Source organism: Lampris incognitus, chromosome 1, assembly GCF_029633865.1.
Source record: "Lampris incognitus isolate fLamInc1 chromosome 1, fLamInc1.hap2, whole genome shotgun sequence".
Classification (NCBI taxonomy): Eukaryota; Metazoa; Chordata; class Actinopteri; order Lampriformes; family Lampridae; genus Lampris; species Lampris incognitus.
The window spans coordinates 96,890,972-96,915,557 of NC_079211.1; the positions used below are offsets into that span (position 1 = coordinate 96,890,972).

Below are 24,586 nucleotides of genomic sequence, written 5' to 3' on the forward strand. Positions count from 1 at the left end.
TCACCTCTTTAAGAACTACTACCCTGTTACTTGTTCTTAGCACTTATTGTACTCATAAAAAAAAAAATTCTTGCACTTTTACTTTAGCACTGGTTTTGCTCTTAGATGCTTGTTTAGATGCACTTATGACCTCTGATGGCTAGTAGTTCTCCTGATTTCCTACGTTGAATGCACTTATTGTAAGTCGCTTTGGATAAAAGCGTTGGCTAAATGACTGTATTGTAATGTGAAGTGCGTGTGTGTTGAATGTCTGTTTTTGTGCAGTCTGCATATCTGAGAACATTGCAGTTCTATATTCCCTTGACTCCGCTTTACCATAACTTCCTCATATTCTTCTGTGAAGACCTCCACCAGTTTTCTCGACATTACTCCAACTAAACTCTTCAAAGAAGTTATTGGCACCATTGGCCTCAGCATTCTTTCAGTTGCTCCCTGGAAACCAGCCATGTTCCCCAACATGCTGTTATCTTGCCACTTATTAAAAAAAAAGAAAAAGAATTTAGATCCTTCAGTCCTCAATAATTACAGACAGAAACGCCAGTGTCTTTTTAAAATCCTTGAAAAAATACTTTTTAACTAACTGTTGTCTCACCTGGCTTAAAACTGCATTTTAAAAAAAAAATCCAATGTGGTTTCAGAGCTCTTCACAGTACTGAATCTGCATTACTGAGAATAACTAATGACTTCCTTCTAGCAGCAGACTCACGGTAACTGCTCCATCCTCTTTCTCCTAGATCCAACTGCAGCCTTTGACACAGTAGATAATTCTATTCTCATTCACAGATTAAACCAATGGGAGGAGGATCTCTAGTTTTGCCTTAAACTAATTTTCTTCATATTTATCCAGCTGATCTTTCAGTAGCTCTATTAGCAACTCATCTTTTTCCTCAGCCCCCATCTTCTGTGGTGTCCCCCAAGGTTCCATACTTGGTCCAATCCTCTTCCCCATCTATTTGCTTACGCTAGGCCACATTAATCAAAAACATAACATATCTTTTCACTTTTATGCAGAAGACACACAGCTCTACCTCCCCCTAAGAGCCTAATAACTATAACAAACTAACTGACCTAAATACCTGTCTTCAAGACATCAAATCCTGGATGGCTGCAAACTTTCTTCAGCTCAATGAGAATAAAACCGCAGTTATTTTATTTAGACCATAGCATTTGACCAAAATTATTTCTCCTCATCTTGGATCTCGCATGTAAAAAATCTTGGAGACATATTCAATTCAGGATTAAAATCTGACAAACAAATCAATCAGGTTGTAAAATTAAGCTTCATGCAGCCCCTGCCATGTATTACAGGTTGTGAAGACTCAACTTAAAGGCAACTAATTTTAGGCTAATGCAAAAAGATGAGTTTTGAGTTTGGATTTAAAGGACTCAACAGACTCTGATTGTCTGACAGCAGCAGACGGGTTACTCCACAAGAATGGGGCCCGATAGCAAAAGGCCCCGCCAACAGCTGACTTTGTTTTAACTTTGGGTACACACAGAAGCCCTGTATTTTGAGAGCGGAGCTCTCGAGATAGAATGTACGGTTTAAGGAGATCAGACAGGTAACACAGGGCAAGCCCATTTAGGATTTTATAAGTCAGCAGCAGCACCTTGAAGTCTGATCTTACATGGATAGGAAGTACGTCAAGGGAGGCAAGAATTGGTGTAATATGGTCCAGTTTTCTAGTTTACTATGGAATTTTCTTCCACCCACCATCCGATTCTCCCCTGCTATTGAAATTTCCAAAAGTCATCTTAAAACACACTTACTCATAACATATCTTTAACTGTGCGTAATTCAACCAGCTCAAGTATTCCTTCTGAGGTCTCCGTAGGTCTGTGCTGTCGCTATGGGCTTTGTGTGACCATGTTTTTGTTTTTCTTGCCCTTTTGTATCTGTTTAAGTCGGAGAGTACTGCTGGCATCGTGTGTGGCTCCCTTTCAATCCACCTCTGTATGTCTGTGTTGTGCTTATCTGTTGTCTTGTTTCACCCTGTTTATTGTAAAGTGACATTGAGTGTTAGAAAAGCACTATATGAGTTTGATTTATAATAATAATAATAATCATTATTATTATCATTATTATTATGTGCCTATACTATTATTATTATTATTATTATTATTAATAATAATAATATTTATTACTATATCACTCTGATTTTTCTTCTCTTGTGTTTGTTCTCGTTTGGTTTTTTCCTCTGTGTGCTGTTAAGCACTTTGGATCAGCTGTGTTGTGTGTTAAGTGCTATAAACGTAAATAAAGTTGAGTTGAGTTTTCAATGAATTACTTTTAAAATGACATACTATCTTAGACTGCTGGAATAGGCTCCAGCATCCCCGTGACCCTGAGAGCAGGATAAGCAGTTAAGACAATGGATGGACTATCTTCGACTGTGCAGCAGTACACTTATTTATCAAGATTTTGGTGTGCTGAGATGTTTGCATTCTAGGTTTAAATGTAGACAGGCATGAAATCTTTCTATATGCCCCCATCTTCACTCTTCATTTAGAATTGGATATGACTGCCTTGAGTAATTGTGTGCTGCATGACAGCTTTCAAATTCTTCTTCGACATAACCACAATCTAACTACTGCTACTTTCAGCTATTCCCATTAGGGGTTGCCACAGCGGATCATCTGTTTCCATCTCTTCCTGTCCTCTGCATCTTCCTCTGTCACCGGAGCCACCTGCATGTCCTCTCTCACCACATCCGTAAACATCCTCTTTGGCCTTCCTCTTTTCCTCTTCCCTGGCAGCTCCATATTCAGCATAACCACATAACCACAATCTAAACTGGACTATATTTCATGTCATTTTTTTTAAATCCCCCCTCCATTTTTTTTCTTCCCAATTGTATCTGGCCAATTACCCCACTCTTCCGAGTCGTCCCAGTTGCTGCTCCACTCCCTCTGCTGATCCAGGGAGAGCTGCAGACTACCACATGCCTCCTCCAATACATGTGGAGTCGCCAGCCGCTTCTTTTCACCTGAGTGTGAAGTTTCACCAGGGGGACATGGACATAGCACATGGGAGGATCATGCTATTCACCCCAGTTCCCTCAAATTTGTGTTCTCTTTTACGAACATGTGTCGAACTTCAAGTGTAAAACAGCATTTTGAAACAAGGCACGAGAAAAACCTCAAAGATTGGGCAGATAAAGCTGCATCGTTTAAGAGGGCGGTGGCCCAGTACGGGAAGCAAAGCAGCATATTTAAAACCGTCTGAACCCCAAAAACCAAGCTACAGAGGGCAACAGTAAAGTCATGCAGTGCACATTTAACACGGGAAGCCATTCTGCGATGCGGAGAATATCCAGGAGGCTTTCCTCAGCAGTTTGCAGGTCATATTTGATGAGTTACCAAACAAAGACACGATCATCAATAGGATCAAAGATGCCCGTTTCTGCAAGAACTGTAGAGAGGTGCACAGACATTGCTGAAAACTTGAGACACCAGCAAACTTGCATTGAAAGATGCACCGGTGTTCAGTATAGCTCTTGATGAGTGTGGATGTACACAACATTCTGTGGCTAGCAGTGGTTACCTGATATTGCAGAATACAAGGGTGGCACTAAATCAATACGATTGAATTAATTGTCTTTTGTGCTCTAGTAATTTTCATATATTTGTACAGATATTAAGTGTGTGTGTGTGTGTGTGTGTGCGTGCGTGCGTGTGTGTGTGTATGTGTAAAGCGCAGCTATTTTGGCATGCTGAATCTAGACAGGGAGACGAGCAGCAGCAGTAAATCAATAAATAGATATATGCTCATTATGAAAATGAACTGGCACCCAGGTCTGATTTTTTTTTTTTAAGTGGCACAGGACATCCAAAAGGTTGCTAACCCCTACTTTAAGTTATAATTAGTTGATGCGTTACACTTTTATTTACTAAATGTGTATTTCTGTTTTGTTTTGAGGTGGAACACCTTATATAGAAACCAAGCAAAAGAAAGTTAGCTTTTCCATCTCAATTGAATTTCTCCTTAAAAAGCAGTTTTTTGGCCGGTTATCATGATGTTTCGATACTATCACAGAAATGGACAAAAGGAGATATGAAATGAGAAATAATATAGCACTTTTTCAGCTTTTATATTTATCATACGGGAGGTATGAGTTTTCCCTCGGTGTAGAATAGTTTAAAAATGATTAAATGGAGCTGCACTATTAGGACTTTTTCTCACTTGATATCGTGTTATCTATATATTTCAGTTGCTGTACTCTCATTTCAATATATTATTGTGTTTATAGGATATAATTTTGCCATTCGTGGCCTATTTGTTTATCAGGCAAAATTATAATGAGAGTAAATGGCTACTTTTTCTGAACAGTCCTTGAATACATAATGAGAAATTTTTGATTAAATTTTAACCACATAGATTTTGCTTCACACTCTCACAAGTTAGAACTCAGGTCTCAAGACATTTCTTGATATTGAATTTAATTAGTCGCAATAGGATATCATGTTTTAAAGAGCAAAGTTGTCCCTGGTACCAAGATAATATGATATCGATAACTTGATATTGTAGAATATCTGTCATTAATGCAACTTTAAGCACACGTTCAGGAATCAGGAATACTTTATTTGTCATTTCATTTCATGTACCTCTGTACATGAAATGAGATCGCAGTGTTGGTCACCAGAATCCCTTCTTTATCTTTTTAATGGCGTCAGTTCATTGTCACTGAATTTGTCCTTCCTCACGAATGGACTCTGCTGCCCATGGGAATTGCCAGTGCTACACAAGAACAGGGACTCTATTAGAGCAAGTTCTTATAAGATTTGATTTTGCTCTATTTGCATTTTTCTAACCAGGGTGTTGTCTATCATTTCAGTGTTAATATATCATGTCAAAAATCACCAGATCCTCTTTGCAGAATTAGCATTTCTGTTTTGTTGGGTTTGAATTTCATTTTTTCTTTGCTGATTTGTCATTTTGTTTTGCAATGAAGCCCTGTGATGGCCTGGCGGCCTGTCCAGGGTGTCTTCCCGCCTGCCACCCAATGACTGCTGGGATAGGCTCCAACATCCTTGTGACCCTGACAGCAGGATAAGCGGTTTGAATAATGGATGGATGGATGGCTGGATGGATGGATGAAGCACTGGACCCAGACATTTACATTAAAACAAAGCTATACAGCCCATCGATAATAAAGTGTGTGTGTGTGTTCGCGTTCGCGTGCATGCGTGTGAATTTTAATCAAATTGTTATTCTTTATGAAGTTTTGTAATATAGATTTCTTGTTGAACTACATTTATCGTTGCCTACCCTGTTGCCTATTTTTGTCTGAGTATGATTTTTTTTTTTTTAGAATCTTAATTTCTGACCATCATCTTTTGTTGGCAGCTTTCTTCAAGAAGGAAAAGAGAGTAAATTAGTCAAGTAGTGAATGTAGTCCCTCCATCACAGGATTACAAGCACAGTAACGGTGTTCTTCTCAGGATACCTTTTAATAAGTGTTGAATAATTAACTTACTTTATGTGACGGCTGTTAAATTTTCCAGAGTTGCAGCTACAGCTTTCTACAACTCATGAAATATAGATTTGCATTAATAGAAGGACGCGTAGCTCCACTAGTTGAAGCAAAACTGATGATTGCACACTATAAATAATGTGGCAATAAAAAGGTCACTGTATTTGCATTCACAGCTTTAGGAGCGATTTCGTGGCCGTGCACCACATTTCTGTTCTCTAATCTGGAATCCTCAAGAGTGCTGCAGTAGTCTTCGCCACAGATATAAAGAACTGATATTTCCAGAGCAGCCACACAACACTGAAAGACAATCACCTTAACCTCACCCAACTCGCCGCACCCCACCCCACCCCACCTATAAAAGAAACCATTCGCTCATGAAGATAAACAAGGAGCAGACTGACAGCAGTGCAAAACTCATTACTTTCCTATTTCTGAGCTAGGTAACCAGGGGCTGATTATGTTTCATAAACAGGGAATCTGTAATTCCCCGATTGTCTTTCGGACTAATCCATCCGAAACTATGTGTAGCTACCTGACTTGGAGATGATGAAAGTTTGATTGCTTTGAAAACCCTCTGCACTCATTAAAAATGTCATCAGTCCTCAGGGATTGGAGCAGTCCACTCTTACCAGACTCTACGGTGCATGTTTTTTCTTTTCTTTTTTTGTCCTTCGCCCTTGCACTCGGCCCATTGGTGTTCAGATCATGTTCCTGTTTATGTCATTTTGAATGGCAGGGACAGTGGGGAGTACTAGTCAACCATTTGAAAATAATCACCTGAGAGGTGTTGAGCTGGATAGACTTAGAATTGACAGACATCCATATATATGATAAGAGATCTTTAATATGACGCTCGCACCCAGGGGTTACCATGGCTGCTGGGTCAGCCGTACTATCAGGAAATTGGTGAGCAGAGGCTTTCAGTGATGCCGTTTACACACCCAGAGCAGTCGTAAAATTAAAATATCGGGAGTAAAATTTCTCTTTACGCATGACTGAAACTGCTAAGCTTGTCTGGCATATCTCTACTTTTAATTTTCCCTCAAATCAATCAAAACTAAGCTATCTCAAAGTTTATTTCGTTTACCCTTCTTCAACATGGAGACTGACACTGATAGCACATGTTTTGTGTGTGGAGGTGAGGTGGGGGTTTGTTCAACATGTTGGCAATGACAAATATTAATTTCCTCAGACAGCATTGATGGGGGGGGGTGCAGACAATTTACTGCACATTTAAAAGCAAGGTCCTTTTTGATGTAGATGTTTTTGCAGTTTGAATGTTGATAGGGTGGTTTATGAAAGCTTATATCAACAGTGCATGAGGAAAAGAAGCACACATGTATGAAGATGCAAGTCTGTTTGCAGGCCGGGTATAGGGTTACAATGATTTAATTTACCTTTTGTCAAGCTTCCGACTACACGAACCTTCACCTAGGGTCTAACTATCCATCTCTTTATTCAATATTTTTAGTTCGTATTTATCCTGTCAAATAACTCAAATAATTTATCAGTGACTACTACTCGCATTAGGTTGGGCAACGGTCATGATGTCATATTTAATAGACAGTAGGTTCAACAACCGAGGTAGCACTGTTTTTTATCGTCTTAGAAAAAAAAATGACCATAGCAAGTCTCAGTGAATGAGTTTTGTTTCTTTGCAAGCCTGCATGAAAAAAAAGAAGCAGTGAAGATGTTTGTTTTTGTTTTTTTTTCCTACTTAGATCTATTTTGTACCACAACAAAAAGTTAGAATATTGTATAAGATAAAAGGGACTGGAGCACACTGAGTAATTCACAGCCTTTAATTGCTCAAACAGACTAACGTTTCAACATGACTGTGTCTTCATCAGAGTTAAAATGGACAAAGACCCGGGGGACATCCTGGTGGCGTGGCGGTCTGTTCCGTTGCCTACCAACACGGGGATCGCCAGTTTGAATCCCCCGTGTTACCTCCAGCTTAGTCAGGCATCCCTACAGACACAATTGGCCGTGTCTGCGGGTGGGAAGCCGGATGTGGGTATATGTCCAGGTTGCTGCACTAGCGCCTCCTCTGGTTGGTCAGGGCACCTGTTCAGGGAGGAGGGGGAACTGGGGCTAATAGCTTGATCCTCCCACACGCTCCGTCCCCCAGGCGAAATGCCTCACTTTCAGGTGAAAAGAAGCGGCTGGCGACTCCACATGTATCGGAGGAGACGTGGTAGTCTGCAGCCCTCCCCGGATTGGCAGAGGGGATGGAGCGCGACTGGGACGGCTCAGAAAATAGAGTAATTGGCCAGATACAATTGGGAAGAAAAGGGGGAACCCCCCCCCAAAAAAAAGTGGACAAAGACATGAGGCAAACATATATATAGATAGATAGATAGATAGATAGATAGATAGATAGATAGATAGATAGATAGATAGATGGATAGATGGATAGATAGATGGATAGATAGATGGATAGATAGATATTGTCAACCTAGACCAGGTGTACAATTGTCATTATATAATTGATTGAAAAGGGTTTCAGATCTATTGGATAATGAATCCAAGGGTGAGAGTTGCCATAGTCGGTGTCCAAGTGCCACACCCATAACACCATATCAGAAAAAAAGAACATAGACTTGTCTTAAAGCTACAAAGATAAAAGTACTAAACTCACAAGTACAAACATCCATCAAGTTTGACAAACCAGAGGAAACACAACAAATTCAGTAATTCATTGATGCCAAAGGGCTAACACTATGTCAGAAACAAAAGAACACAGACCTCTCAAAGTAAAGATTAAAGTACAAAGAGTACAAGTACAAACGTCTGTCAAGTGTGACAAATTACTGAAAACGTGACAAATTCAGTTCTTAATTTATGAAACCAATGAGCCTCTCTGCAGAGCAGTAAGTTGATGATGTCACCGCCTCTAAGAGCGGGTGGGTTTTTTTCTATTCCCCAGAATTTTAATGATGCTGAAGAGCTGTGGTTAGTATGTACATAATGTCAAGCAATAGCATAAGCAATGTTATGTGCACGTATTGCAGTCTTATGTTCGGATACGCGACTCTTTAAAGCTCTTTTAGTTGGTCTGACATAAACCAGACCACAGGGACATTTCAGCAAATAGACTACGTTTGCTGCTACAGCTAATGAAGGATTTAATGGTGTATTTTTTTTTTTACCAACATGTGGATGTGTAAAATGCTGGACCTATCAGCCTAAAATTTTGTACACAGCTATGACTGTATGGTCAAGAACCTGTCATGGTCAAGGTGATTCAAAACCTTTGAAAACGTTTGTTCTCGCTACCACCACTCTCTCTCTTCATTCAAACTCTAGCTCACTTGACCAGTGCTGCTCCCTGTTGCTACCTGATCTGAGTCAACCGTAGATGTGAGTCGTGCATGCACACGGTTGACTTAGATCGGGCAGTGACAGTGTATGAGTCGTGAAAGTAAACGAGAAGTCGATCGTATTTCACAAGTCAGCAAATAATTCACTGCTGATATCAGCACAGGAGAACTGGAGGGACACTAGATGAACCAAAAATAATACCTCCGTCTTTATTTTCATAGTATAGTAAAGCTGGGTAAACCGTTTATGCTCACGCATGCGCAACTCAACGTCCACGGTTGACCAACATCGGGCAGCGACATGTAAAAGAATGTTGATAATCCAAAAAATGTGAACGCTATAAAGGAACAACATCCTCTGGGTTGCAGTCAAAACAGGAAGAGGGTGGGCTAAGGAGCGTGGAGATGTAAGATGTCTTTTATGGTGGCTACTTTTGCACAAACTTGCACTTTTTTGCCATAGTGGGCTTTTGTATGGTTTGTGATTACGTTATTTTATAATTTTTCTACCCATTGCCAGCGCAAATGGCAGCTTTGCGTTCAAAGTCTGTCACCTCTGGGCCAGGCTGCACAAAGCCTCAAAGCTCTCATGATCCTGAGCCGGAAATACCCTCGGAGCTTGACGCTAATGAAACTATGCTGCGGTGCATTAAACATATGATGGATGATATGCGAGTATATTATCGATGAGACTCCATAGTCTCAGAGGTCGTCAAAAGGGAGATAACCACTGTCTTGGAGCTGCTTGATACTAAACTTGTGTTGCACAGCAAGGCAAATGGAGGTCTCGAACAGTGCATTGGCGACCATAATGGCCAAATAGCTGAACTGCAGGCCACTGTGTCAGCACTGACCACCACGGTTGATTCCCTCAAAGAATGTTAAGATTCAGAAGGTTATTCGAGACTGAACAACGTCCGTCTGGTGGGCCTACCTGAGGGCTTGGAGGGCCCCCATCCTACTGAGTTTGCAGCCCACTTTCTACAAGATCTACTCAAACTGGAGCATAAACCACTTTTAGACCGGGCCCATTGTGCCCTGCGTGCTAGACCGAAGGATGGGGAACCCCCTCACCCATTTCTTATCAGAATAAACTTATTTCAAATGCCGAACAAGATCTTACGCTGGGCTGGAGAAGTGTCTGCTCTGTCCTATAAGGGTAGGAGGATTTCCATTTTCCCTGACTTTACCCTGGCCATGGCTAAGAGGCAGGCTGCATTTGCTCAAGTGAAGAAGGAGCTTCATTCATACCCAAATATTAAGTTTGGGCTTGTATTCCCAGCTACGCTATGAATTACCCTACCAGGTGGGAAAAGTCATAAGTTTGATGATCCAGCTATGGCTTCGGAGTTTGTGGAGAAAACCCTGAGAGAAGTTGTCTCTCAGGACTCTGTTTAGAGGTATGACTAATGGACTAACCATTATTGTTAATAAGGTTTATATTTTTCACTCGCATCACCCACCGAATGTTTATTGTCTAAAGAACCGAGCCTAGGTTGTGTTTAGTTTCTTTCGTTTTGAAATAGCTATGGTTCAGCGTTATAAGCTGAATGCACCTTCCTGATTCATGCTTCTATATTCACATGTATTAGTAATGACAACAGGTGCTCTGTTTATGGGATAAGGTGGAATGCTTAATAGTGGGCTACTTTTTTTGTGCTCTCTTGATATGCCCAAGGAGGTTGAACAGAATTTGTACATTCACTACTGTGAATATTGTTCTTGCAGTGTTCATTGTCACATTCTCACAAAACACCTCGAGTAGCTTAACGGGGTTTTAATTACTGAGAGGTGAGACTGTTTGTTGACATTATGGGAGGTTTTGTGCACATCCTGTGTAGCGGGGGGGGGGGGGGGGGGCTTCTGCCCAGCTGGGGGGGGGGTGTTACGGTGATATTGGAGGATTAGGGGGATTATCTGTCTGTAATTTTGTTCCTTTTTTTTCCCCTTCTGCTTTGGTGGCCGCTTTTTGTCGAATATGCGCATGGTTCCCAAGGGGGGAGACATTGAATTCACTAGTCTTAATTGCAAAGGTCTTAATAACCCGATAAAACGCAGCAAGATATTTCATTATTTACGCCATTTTGGAGTAAATATAATCTATTTGCAAGAAACCCACCTCGAAGTTTTGGACCAGTTAAAATTAAAAGGGAGGAGGGGGCTATTCTATTGCATAAATCAGTTGCTTTCGTTCATGCAAAAACCGTTTCAGAGCCGAATGGTCCATTTGTTATACCTACAGGACAGATTTACACTACCACTGTAATCTTGGCTAGTGTCTACGCCCCGAACTCGTGTGATGACATATTTTTTTAAATGCCTTTTCTCTATGTTAACAGACATGTCTTCACATTAATTGATATTAGGGGCAGATCTGAAGTATTGGTTGAACCCTCACTTGGATTGCTCGTCATCCATGCCCTGTATGCCTTCAAAATCTGCTGAAATAATTATAGTCCTTTATGGAAGAGTTTGCTGTCTGATTCTTGGCAATACTTTAAACCATCGAAAAGAGAGTATGTTTTGTTTTTTCACATGCCCATCACACCTCCGCGCATATTGATTTATTTTTAATTACAGAAATTCCAGACAGTTGTTCTTGTTTGTTTATTGTATGGGGGGGGGGGTTATGCAATTGTAGTTGATAAAATGTCCCCTTTTTAAAATTTTATTATGGGGTGTTACAAAATACACTTTGTATTTGAATTTTATCTTTTTTTAATTGTGATACCATGTAAAAACTCAATAAACAAAGTAAAAAAAAAAACAGGAAGTATTGCATGTTCTTGTTGCTGCCTGATCTGAGTCAACCGCAGATGTGAGTTGCACATGCACGAGCGTGAAGTATTTACTGAGCTTTATTATATTAGGAAAATAAAGACAGGGGCAAGGTTTGACACAAAAACGGCTGCATAGCAAACCTTTTCTTTTTGGAAAGTGCAAGTTCACATTAGACTTGGTCGCTTCCGTGCGAGGGTCCGCCGAGTAGGCTGCACATCCACAGACTGACAGGCAAAATGTTTTCATTAGGTAGATTTTTTTAGCTTGAGCACTGCATATTGAAAACTTCTATATTTTCATATTTTCTATATTTCCCGTTCAATTGACTTCAGCGCTGCGCAATAGTCTTATAATGGCAGGAAAAGCAGTTCTTCTGTGTTTATCTGTCTGCTGCTAGTCTGTCATATTACTAATAATGTTTGTGCACAGTTATGACTGTATGATCAAGGACCTCTCATGGTTGTGGTGATTCAAAACCTTTGAAAAACCCGTTTTACACCGCAATTCAGTGCCACTTCCTCAGCTGGTTTTTCGCCTAAGTCTCAGCACCGGAGAAGGGGAGATACACAGGCTGTGCCTCTGTATTTTCCCTTCTCCAGGTAGGTGAAAAAAGGGCTGGTTTGTCACCAAGTCCGAGCACCAGAGAAGGGGAGCGACACCTGGTAGAGATCTGACTGCACTCTTCTAGTTATCCTGTAGATGTGAAAGCCTTTTCAACCAATTATCCAATGACAATTGTACGCCTGGTCTAAGTTGACTATATATGTTGTTTGCCTCATGTCTTTGTCCACTTCGATTCTGATGAAGACACAATAGTGTTGAAACATTTGTTTCCATAATTAAAGGCTGTGAATTAATCGAACCTCCAGAGGACAAAAGGGACTGGAGCTGAGATGCACCCGATTCAACTGTATTTTTGCTGGAAGATGCGTGGAGAGCTAAGTTTCCATCAGAATATTGTATTCATCCCTGGAAAATGACAATTTATGGGATATGTCAGGACTTCCGTCAGTGTGTATTGGGATTCTTCTTTTTTGATTTGCTGCGCCTTGAGGATTGAAGGTCTTTGCATTATTTTTCAAAAAATGTCTTTCACATTAGGTTTTCATAGCATTACTGCACACATGGCGGTCTGGGCTTTTTTAGCTGCTCCCTCCTCTTTCCCCCCACCCAGCTTTGCAGTCTGTCTTTCTCTGTTTCCCTTTCTTTAACTGAATGGAATGCAGGGAGAGGAAGTTGAGAGAAGAACACATTTTGAATACAAATTGCCTTAAACCAGAGGTAAATAGGTGAGGGGGAGATGCACAAAAATCTGCAGTGTGCGTGTGTGTGCGTGTGTGCATGCGCTATAATGTGAACTTATGGATGCCTCAGGTACCCTTTCATCCTGACCCTCATGTTTCTTTGTGTGACATACACTAATTCTTTCAGTGCTGGCAGTACTTAATATGGGGTGAGGGGGGTTTTATTCTTTGCACACCATTTCATTCCTCCATCTCCCTTTCTCATACATATAAATACACACAGTCTCACTAAAACACATCTCTCTTCTCACTCACTCTCTCTCTCTCTCTCTCTCACAGACACACATGCTCTCTCGTATACATTACTGCTGCAGTCTTTGACCTCGCCTTCCCGTCTGTTTTTGTGTCGTTAGCGTGATTCAGGACAAGTTTTGTGGCATCATCAACATCTGTGTGGAGGCGCTGCATGACGTGATGACAGAGGACCCTGACACCGGCACCTTCAAGGAGTAAGTCTGCATGCTCTGTCAGAGTCTTATTGAGTTTATTATGGAAAGCCGCATAAGCATTAAATATCGGCAAAATGAACAAACCAGTCCTTAATGGTCCATTTTTGTCCCAGCAACATGGTAAATGAATTTCGAGTCTTTAATGCTGAAAAAGTATGCTAGTGATGAATATCGACAGCTGGATTGTTGAGAAACTTTGGAACATTCAGCTGCGAGGTGAGTAGTAGAGGTGGGAAATTGTCAAACACAAACCTCTGTCAAAAGTTGGGAGATGAGACAAAAGTGATTGAGGCAAAAGCAATCAGTGGAGTATGGCAGGCTTCGTTTCGCTGGCTCCGCTAGTCATGGTGGGGTAATGGCATGTGAAATCGCCCAGAGGACAGAGATTGGCCATTGGCCCTCCCCCGCTCTTTGAGTTTGTTCTCTCCCATCTCTCTCAAGCAGCCTCCCTGTCTCAGGAACTTGGCCTCAGGCTGCACTGCCCTCATTCATTTTGAATGAGGGTAGTGCGTTTACGCTGCGGCAGTGCGTACCGCACGGGGCTCAGCAACAAAAAAAAAAGGCAGCGGCATCTGGCAGGAACGTTGAACCAGATTAAATTAACTTTATTGTTCATCAGATGTGACAAAAGCATTTCAACAAAAGCACATGCAGGTAGGCCAAGGCGAAAAGGGTTGCGTCTACATCAGCGATGCCCAACCCTGTTCCCGGGGAGCTATCCTCCTGCCGATTTTCACTCCAACCCTGATTTAACACGTCTGATTCAATTAATCAAGCGCTTGCTCAGTAGGTAATTAGTAGAATCAGGTGTGTTAAATTAGGGTTGGCGTGAAAAACGGCAGGATGGTAGCTCTCCAGGAGCAGGGTCGGGCACCACTGGTCTAGATGGTAACCCTAGATTTGCAAAACTCTCGCAGGATTTTTAACCTAACCTTAACCCAACTTCCACCTCAACCTAACCCTAACCTTAATCTTAACCTAATGCTTGTGAAGCGCTGCTTCGCTGAATCAAGGGTGCATTTGCAAGAGTTTTGCAAATCTAGGGTAACCATCCATCTAAACACGAGCGGCGAGAAGGGCGAGATTCGCTAACATTAGCAAGCATTTATTAAAGAAAAATATCAGTATTCGATTCGTATTAATTTTTTTTTTACTATTAGATTTATATTCAACTCCCAAAATCCATTCCAATACCCCTAACCCACACCGCCACACACTGTTGTGGCAAGGCGCCACATTGCCTGATTGTGTGTGAATGTGGCCTTAGGGTCATGGCACATATAATCTTTGGTCACTCGGGGTCGAGTATGACCGTCCTCCCTCTGGATCCTCAGATGGGCATAGAGGCCGGTCCTGGAGCCGCATAATGGGAGGACGCCTGCGCATGACAGCTTTTTATGTGGAATGGCTGATGCGCCTGCAGCCACCACATGGTCCTTGGCAGGGGGCAGCCAGAGTCCAATGGCATGGAAACCCAAGATGATTGGGGATCACCCTCTGTTGTATCCTTCATCCGCCTTCACTGCCGTTGTGACCTGGAGACATCTTCCACCAGTTCCGCCACTGAGGTCTTTGTTGTATCATGCTTTGTCTGGAACCTCCCCCTTGACCAATCCTCCTTGGGTGACCCTACCAGGAGCCAAGCTCTGGATGGTATAGCTCTTGGGATCATTGGTACACGCAAGCCTCTCCACCATGGCAAGGTGGCAATTCAGGAGACATCGTGACAGATATAAACACACACTAATACTTTGTCCTCCTGTATCACAAATATCTTCTCCAGCCTCTCGGTACAGCCCAGATGGAATTAATTGAAAACCTTGGTTACAAGGCTTGGTTTGATATTTAAAATAAATGTCTTTTTTGGCGCTTTTCGTAACATTGTCACAAGGTGCTTAAACTGTTAACAAAATGGACACAAAATTTAAAAAAATACAATACTATAAAACAATAAAATTGAATAAAAAGAATTTCAATTAAAACTAGTTTAAAGGGATCTGAAAAAGTGACTAAGAGATGTTTAAAAGAAGATGCAGAAGTAACGGTACTACGTTTAAAAGGTGCTATGGTGGCAAACGCCTGATCTCCCTTTATTATCAACCTTGATTTGTAACTAAGAGCAGAGTGTTTTCTGATTTCAGAGCATACCTTTGCACATAGGGGATTAAAAGTTCAGAGCTATAGGTTGGGGCTACACCATTTATTGTCTTATGTGTAATTAGTAGAATCTCAAAATTAAAATTTCAAAGCACTTGGATGCCAATGGGGGGATGCTAAAATGGTCTCTTAACAAGCTCTTTTAAGAATTTATCACACAGACGGCAGGAATATGTATCGATAAGCAACCATAGTAAACTTCCAACAAAAATGAAAGCAGATGTGTTTAAGTTAATTAATCTTATTCTATCAGGAAATATATAACAGTTTTGAATTTACTGGATGTTTAGTATGAGTGATCAGTTTACACCTATATAAGTGCTGTCCATAAATTGAATAAATAGAGAAATAGCAAAAAGAGCCCGTTATGTTGAATTTTCCTAAATATAGCCATTAATATTGTGTGTGTGTGTGTGTGTGTGTGTGTGTGTGTGTGTGTGTGTGTGTGTGTGTCTGTGTGTCTGTGTGTGTGTGTGTGTGTGTGTGTGTGTCTGTGTGTGTGTGTGTGTGTGTGTGTGTGTCTGTGTGTGTGTGTGTGTGTGTGTGTGTGTGTGTGTGTGTGTGTGTGTGACCAATACATCATCCTGCAAACCGATCCATTCTTGCATCCATCACAAAAAGAAAAAGAAGCAAGAACCATAAAATAGGCACTGGCACAGCTGCAGGCTGATGAGAAGTGGCTGCTCACTTGACCGCGGTTGTAATGTTCAGGAAGACAGCCATCTCTAGCCCATGAACTTGCATTCACCTCACCTTGTTTAGTCTAAATAATGAATAAACGACATTCAGGTGAGTTTATTTCTACTACATCCCCGTATGGCTCTGGCGCTGTTTAAGATTACAAGGATTCGAGGGGTGGACTACTCTGATGGTGGGAGTTAGAAGTCAAGAGTCTGCTCTAGAAAACTTGAGTTGTAAACTCCTCAAACTGCAAAGCAGATGAAGTAAAACAAGGTTATCATAAAAAAATGATGATTTTTTTATTTTGATATGGAGGCAATGGGGGAACAACATATAAGAGAACAGATACTTAATAAGCAGAGAATGCCAGAGATTATTATTAGATCATCAGAGTTGATCCTTTCATGCTTAAATGGTGAAACGTGTTTTGTTATTTTTGCTTCAGAATGCAGGACATACAGATGTCACTCCATTAATTTGTCTCAATTACTACGGCAGTAAAGGCCGCATGGTAATTGAGCCAAAAGAAAGGGAGACTTTGGAAGAGCTTCTTTATGCAACAGTAGCTGCAGTGCGCACCACCAACCACCAGGTGGTTGTTGGTGAGCAGTCCAGACTGCAGTCTCTCTCTCTCTCTCTCTCTCTCTCTCTCTCTCTCTCTCTCTCTCTCTCTCTCTCTCTCTCTCTCTCGCTCTCTCTGTTTCTGTGTGTGTGTGTGTGTGTGTGTGTGTGTGTGTGTGTGTGTGGATCTCGAGACGCAGCGGGCTTTCAACTAACTTCAGTGTAAACCCATCCGCGGCAATATTTGATGCTCAGAGCAACTGCTCCGGCTATCCATTCACGCCAATATTCACCTGGCCGTGGCGTTATAAGACACTTTACCGTCCGGAAGTATTTTCCTCACCAACCCAGTTGCCGGAATAAAATGTTGCATTTTACGTTTCTGCAAACCATGGATACGTTTAAATCCAAAAATACGTTTCATAGCAACATTTCAATTTATAGCCAGTGGAGCCTGCATCCACATCATGTGACTCAAGTTTCTGTCTGCGAAAAGAAAAGCGCTGGCTAACATTCCTTTTATTCTCAGTGCAAAACGCAATATTTTAAGATAGTGTCATCATTAAAATGCGAGAAATGTGCGTTTTATTTTCACAATCTTCGATAAGTGAATGTAGATGATCTTTAGTTTGTTAGTTATTATGAAGAGTCTTTCAGGTTTGAATTGTTGTTTTTGCATTGTGTAAGTTATGTGAGCTGTTATGTCATTTGTGTTATTTTATTTAACTGTTGGAGGATCTTTCAATAAAAAAAAACAGATTTTAGAGTGCCCCTTGGATGACCTTCTTCTTCTTTGGATTTCTAAGCACACAGGGCCAGTGTAGTAAAGCCGTGAGGGGGCCGAACAAACATTTGGAAACTATAATAATAAAAAAAAAATGTTCAAAAAATACATATGTTTACATATAATACATGTGTTTGTGTTTCTGTGTATGGATGATGAGCAAGCCACTATTGTCTATGATCGTCAAATACTACTGAACAGTCGAGCCTCTGTTGCAGACTTATACACATGGGATCCTGGATATAACAGTTTTCGCCACTCGGTATTTTCCCAGCTACCAGAAGTTATATGCTCTGCCCTGCGGCTACCACCGTAGGCAACGTGCTAGGAGACGGAGTAAACGGGCAGATGCCTCGGTTAAACTGAGTTAACTTGCCCACTCTTGCTCGGCACGGCCACCTTTTTCAGCTCAATGAAGTTGGACCTGGTCGACCATGTTGCTTCATTCCTCAGCACTCCCTCGAGACTAGGTATGCCTTTTTCTATCATGGACAAAGACCTGGATGCCGGACCGCTGGGGCTCCCCACCAGGCCAGCTGTGAAGCAGGATGGTGTAGTCTTCCAGCATCTCCACCCTCTTGTGTGGGAGCCATTGTCCGATTATACCGCTATCCTGGTCAACGTGGCTCTGTTCAACATGAGATCGTTATTCAATAAGACTAATTCTCAATGACTTCTTCACCGTCCATGGACTGGATTTCCTGCTGGTGATGGAAACCTGGCTGAACACTGCTGAGCTTGCTCCGCTTGTTAAACTGTTTAGATGACTCTAACTTCATTAGCGCGCCTAGATCTTCCGGGCACTGCGGGGGTCTAACTGCTGTGTTCATAGCATTTAATTGCTGCCTACTGAACTCTGATTATTTCCCCAGCTTCGAGGTGCAATTAATTAAAGTGGACCCGGTCAATCCTCTCTTAATTGCTCTTGTGTATCGTCCACCAAAAATACAAGATCTTCCTTCAAGATTAGGTTAAAAACTATAGTATATGGCTGGACATTTACATTTACACCCATTTAGAAAGCAGCTGTTTTTGCATGACTACTGTTTTAACATCAGTTCCATGAACAGTGGCTGTACTGGACAGCAATTATCAAACCCTGATTATTTATACGGTTAGTTACCGTCAACTGTCTGAAGACGCCGATAATTTTCCCTCTAGGTGCATGTGGCTATTAGCACTGGTGTTTGTGAATTTTTGCAATGAGGCGTCTCAGGAGTCTCCACAAACAGCAATATATTACAAAACAGCAACTAAAGAGGCTCCCGCCTACCTGAACTCCCTCATTCGGGTCTACACTCAGTCCTGCTCACCACGCTCTGCCAATGAAAGGCATCTGGCACTTCTGCCACAACGGGGCCCTAAGTCACTAGCTAGACTCTTCTGTAGTTGCCCAGTGGTGGAATGAGTTAGCTTACTCCATTGGATCCGGTGAGTCCCTCTCCATCTGTAAGAAGACGCTAAAGACCCAGCTCTTTCACGAACACCTCCACACCTGATGGTATTAATATTTTTTTTTCTTCAAATTCACGAGTCTCGCTTTGGTATTCCAATTTTCAGCATTGCTTCAGCAATTTCCTTAAGCTTTCAGCTTCCTCATTTTGCTTTTACAATTCAGCTGTTTTTTGCAGCAGTTTTCAGCATTGCTTCAGCAATTTTCTTCAGCTGTCAGCATTCGCATGCATTTTCTGCAGGAAATGCATTTTCTAGTTTTAAACAGCTGTTCAGTTTCTCTCTAGCTAATCAGTGGTCTGCACTGTCCCTGTCCACTCACTGCCTAGCTACGCCCCTCTCTATGCTGCTGTCAACAGGATTCAAGCACTCTTCTGCCACCTAACGTTTACAGTTATCAAGTGCAGCCCACATTTACCCCCCCCCCCTTTACAACAGTGCCATCACTGCGTTAGCGTAGCAGCAATTGAGCCAAATTATTTGAGTGACGTCTGTAGTCCGTTATGTTGGTCACAATACTGTGTACTACAATGTAAATCCGGATGCTTGGTCCCCATACCTGCTGCCTCCCCAGCCCCAGCTGTTCCAGATGGGAGCAGTAAAATGGAGACTATGTTTTGCTGTAACTGTCTCGCATGATAAAAAAACGGCATTGATATGAATCCAACTTATGATAATGATAAGCATTGTGGAGAAATGATGGGTCAAATAGCAGATTCAGTGAAAAAAGAATTGAAAAAATTAAAGGTGATGACGTTTGTTAAATAACAGGTATTTAGTTAATAAGGCCTGTTATTTTAAAATTTTAAATGTGCTCCTCATAGGAACACGTGCTCCGATTAACCGATGTTACAACCCATTGCTTATGGCATGAAACAGGCTTGCACTGTCTCATAAAGAATTTACTCGACTCACTGGATTGCTCCTTATTTGTTGAGCACTTTCCCTACCGTTGAGTGTTTCTTTTAACAAAGTTATATATATATATTCATTATCCAAACCGCTTATCCTGCTCTCAGGGTCGCAGGGATCCCAGCAGTCATTGGGTGGCAGCTGGGGAGACACCCTGGATAGGCCACCAGGCCATCACAGGGCGTGCTCACACACACACACACACACACACACACACACACAACACACACACACACACACACACACACACAGCTGACCTACATGTGTTTGGACTGTGGGAGGAAACCGGAGCGCCTGGAGGAAACCCACACAGACACGGGGAGAACATGCAAACTTCACACAGAGGACGCCCCGGGACGACCCCCAAGGTTGGACCACCCTGGGGCTCGAACCCAGGACCTTCTTGCTGTGAGGCGACTGCGCTAACCAGCGCGCCACCGTGCCGCTGCATTGGGACTAACAGATACATTATATAATTTGTTTGTGGTGGCCATCAAGTGTTTGTGGGTGTGGGGGGGTGTTAAAAGCTATTTACTGAGATGCAATGCAGTCCGTAAGCCATCAGGATTCAATGTGATGGCCTTAGGTTCACTCTCTGACAATTTAGAATTCTGCCCTTATGCCGCCGAATTAGTTATGAATCTTACATCTGCATTAATTCTATTAAGTTGTCTATTTGTCTTTTATACATGCGATTCTGTAAGTAGTTTTCAAGAGAGAGGGAACTTGAGAATAGGGGATTCAAATTTTCCCTCTTCAATTTCCATAAGGATTTCCAATGTTAATCAGTATATGCTAGACAATAGACTGTCAAGCCCACTGCCGACTTACTCTTGGTTGCATGCATGCACCTCTGTGCATATGTGTGCATGCATATGTTTATATAGTCTTTACTATATGAAGAAAAATGTGTATCTGTTTTTATGCGTGACATTAGTCCTGTAGAGGCATAAGATTATTCACAGTTGACTCCAGACAGACTTAGGGGCACAGAGGTTTTGGTTCATTGTGTTCCACTCTGCATGCAGAGGAACCCTTGTGAATACCAGGCAGTGCTGTTCGCACAAGGGTCTGTGAAGCCACCAGTTCTATGTGTCTGAAAGAGAAATATTGTATGTGCAACCAGTAGAAAGGCATGTGTGTGCATATGTATGCATGTATATTTGTATTTGAGAACATTTGTGAGCAAAAACGTGTTTATGTATGTGCACATCTTGTCTGAAATTGTTTCCTGCCATGCCGGTTTGTTTGGATTTATTAATATTCAGTCAAATATTCTGTCTGCAGCTGCATGCTGATGAGCCATTTTGAGGAACCCAAGCTCAGTGACGATGAGGAGCCACCTACCGAGCAAGACAAGAGGAAGAAACTGGTGAGTTAACCACACACACAACAACACAACACTTTGATAGTTCTTTTCTCTAGGCTCTAATAACAGGAAGACTTCACTGTGACTCTGACTGCACCACACCTGCATGAATTAAAACAAGGATTAATGTCTTCACAAAAGGCGGGGCCTGAATAAGAGCACAAAACAAAACCCCAAAACCTGTGTGCTCCAGTTAGCTGCTGTAGAAGAAAGTTGCCTACATCCCAAGCTCATTTGCCTGGTCCAGATTCAGAGCCATGCCTTATTTTGATTTGACCACTCCTACATCTCATCAAGTTTAGCGTGTAGGAGAATCGTAGTTAGCATTCAGCAGAATGAACACCCTTTTGTCAAGGATGTACTTTATACACCCACAACTATCTGACCTCCCATCTCGCTCTCTCTCTCGCTCTCTCTCACATACAAGTTCATGTCCCCTTTCCTTTTCTTTCCATCCTCACTTTCTCCCTTCATCACTTTTTCCTCTCATTCACATCTCTCTATCCCTCTCAACTTTCCCTTGTCAGTTCCTCCCACCTCCCCATTCCTGCTTCTCCTCCCTCTCCTCCCTCCTCCTTCGTTTGTCCTCTACAATGTGTTGTGGTATTACATCAGTGGTGTGTTGTGTAATCAGGGCTGTTGTGGAGGATCCACAGGTAGCCCTCAGCAGGGGAGGTAATTAAATTGTCCAGTGGTGTGTTTACAGGAACGCACATTCTTGGCTACTCGGCCTACACCAGTGAAGCTCGTTAGGGCTGGTCATTTAATGATGATGATGATGATGATGTGTTTATGTGTGTCTGGCTGCAATGAATATGGATATGAGCATTGGTCGGAGTGCTGTGCACAGAGCTTATACATTTGATTCTGCATGTCTGAACGACGATACACTGTGGTGTTTATTTTCTTGTGCGAGTTGTGGTGCAGCTGCTGGTGTGTGCATGTGTGTGTTTGCTGGGCAGTATCCCACAGCACTTATCTCCTCAGTCCAGGCCCTGACTTTTTGCTCCAAGGGATAGAGAGCAGCATCAGTACTGTTTGAGCCATAGCACCTCTTTCTGTCCCTTAAGTTGTGTGTGTGTGTGTGTGTGTGTGTGTGTGTGTGTGTGTGTGTGTCTGTGTGTGTGTGCGTGTGCACACAAGTAGTGTCTTCTATTTGAAGAGAGAATTAATGAGGAAAGAGACCTGTGACATTCTCAAACATTCTCTGGCTCCACTTAGACTCTCATCGCTGCTCTTTCTGGTCGGTCTCTAAGTGTGTGTGCGTCTGTCTCTGGCAGAGGACGCTGTTTTTTCTAGCTGGGTCTCTTGATGGATAGTAGTGTCCGTCCGTCTGACTCAGTTCTGCAACCACTCCTTGCTTTGATGAAGACAATGGAACTCATTTATCACACAAAGTACAGACACATTTGTGCAGAAAGCATTTTAATAAATTTAATGACAGATGTTTCTGCTTCATTTTACCACATGCAGTACCCGGTCTTTTTAAAACGTTTTTGGCATGCGTCTCGCTTGAATAAATTTCAGCCAGGCATTGCATTGGCCCTATTGTCTTTAGAAAGACTGGACACCAGGAGCCTGCTATACAGCCAAGTAGTGCTGTTTGGTATCACAGTACTTCTACTGACATCTAAAGTCGGAAAATATCTTAGAAAAACCAATATAACATGCAAAGGGTGTTGAATCTCGTGCCATAAAATGTTCATTTTGTAAACTGTGCATGCTGAAGAAAACAAAACCAAACCTTTACTTTTTTTTGTTTTGTTTTAATATCATAAGATATTTTTATATATGTTGAACAAATATACCAATTACTTGTGTGCACGCTATGTAACGCACATAATGCTAAAAGAGCTGAAGTAGGTAACATTTCATAATAAGTGATTGAATGATAAATATTAACAATATGCAGTCTCAAGAATGTATGATACACAAAAAAAAAGCACTTGCAATTGATTCAGTCACTGTATATTACCGTGTAAAACGTGGAATTTGTTTTCATTCACGCACGCTTGTCTTTCATCTTAGTCAGACGTTGGGAGCATAGGAGCACAGCTTTTTCCCCCTTCTGAGCAAGCCTCTCACTGGCTACACAGGTAATGGCTTTGGTAAAAAGGCTCTGCCGTCGGTGTATTTTTCCTTTGAGGTCAGCGGTGATAGCCGCTCTGGCACCTCCGCTGTACAAGCCATATTTGTCTTTGTGTGTGGTATTGTAGTGGCAACTCAAGTTGAAATCCTTTATGGCTGATTTTGTTTCCAGGCACATTAAACACAAGAGGTTTGCCTTTGAATTCAGTAAAAAGATATTCTGTTTCCGGGGTGGCACAGTGGTTAGCGTGGTCGCCTCACAGCGAGAAGGTCCTGGGTTCGAGCCCTGTGGTAGTCCAACCTTGGGGGTCGTCCCAGGTCGTCCTCTGTGTGGAGTTTGCATGTTCTCCCCGTGTCTACGTGGGTTCCCTCCGGGTGGTCCGGTTTCCGCCCACAGTCCAAAGACATGTAGGTCAGGTGAATCGGCCGTACAAAATTGTCCCTAGGTGTGTGCGTGCGTGTGTGTGTATGTCGACCCTGTGATGACTTGATGGCCTGGCAGCCTGTCCAGGGTGTCTCCCCGCCTGCCGCCCAATGACTGCTGGGATGGGTTCCAGCATCCCCGTGACCCTTGAGAGCAGGATAAGCGGTTTGGCTAATGGATGGATATTCTGTTTCCTGTCTTGCCTGGAAGACACGGTTCTCTAGGTCGTTTTTCTTTTTTTGCCGCTCATGTCTCTCCTCGTCGCGTGTCGTTTCTGTGTGGAGTTTGCATGTTCTCCCCGTGTCTGCATGGGTTTCCTCCAGGTGCTCCGATTTCCTCCCACCATCAAAAAAAAACATGCATGTTAGGGTTGGAGTATGCCCCCAGACGCTGTGGCTGCCCACTTCTCCAATACAATAGGATGCTATTGTTAAAGGTTAAATGCAGGTTAAACGCAGAAAACATTTCATTGTAACCTACAATGGCAAAATAAAGTGGCTTTCTTCTCTCTTTTCCTGTCCCCTTAACATCCACGCCCTTCCAAAGCTAACCTTACAAAAAAGGCCTAATGGAGGGACACCTGAGGGATGAGTGTAGGTGGAGGAAGTAAATGTGTTGCCCTGGCACGCAATTGTTTACTTAAAATAGGTGGGGGAAAATATCACTCCTGCACCCCTGCAGTCTGCGAGAATAAATGATTCAGGATGTTGTGGACTTTCTTGCCAGACTTAATTGGATGAATATTGAAGCAACTCGGTGTTTGTGCCTGTAAGTGGGAACACATGCTGTGTTGCTTATGTGATTGATAGGTCCTTGATGCTGTG

The 24,586-nt window shown here is 42.2% G+C and overlaps 1 protein-coding gene across 1 annotated transcript in view; it reads left to right on the forward strand.

Annotated features, from left to right (window-relative positions):
* Positions 1-24,586, forward strand: part of ipo11 (importin 11) — a 388,461-nt gene that overhangs the window by 279,143 nt on the left and 84,732 nt on the right. The window contains exons 28-29 of the mRNA XM_056273222.1: positions 13,239-13,334; positions 21,169-21,253. Coding sequence (XP_056129197.1) covers positions 13,239-13,334; positions 21,169-21,253 — 181 coding nt within the window. The remainder of the gene's footprint in view (positions 1-13,238; positions 13,335-21,168; positions 21,254-24,586) is intronic.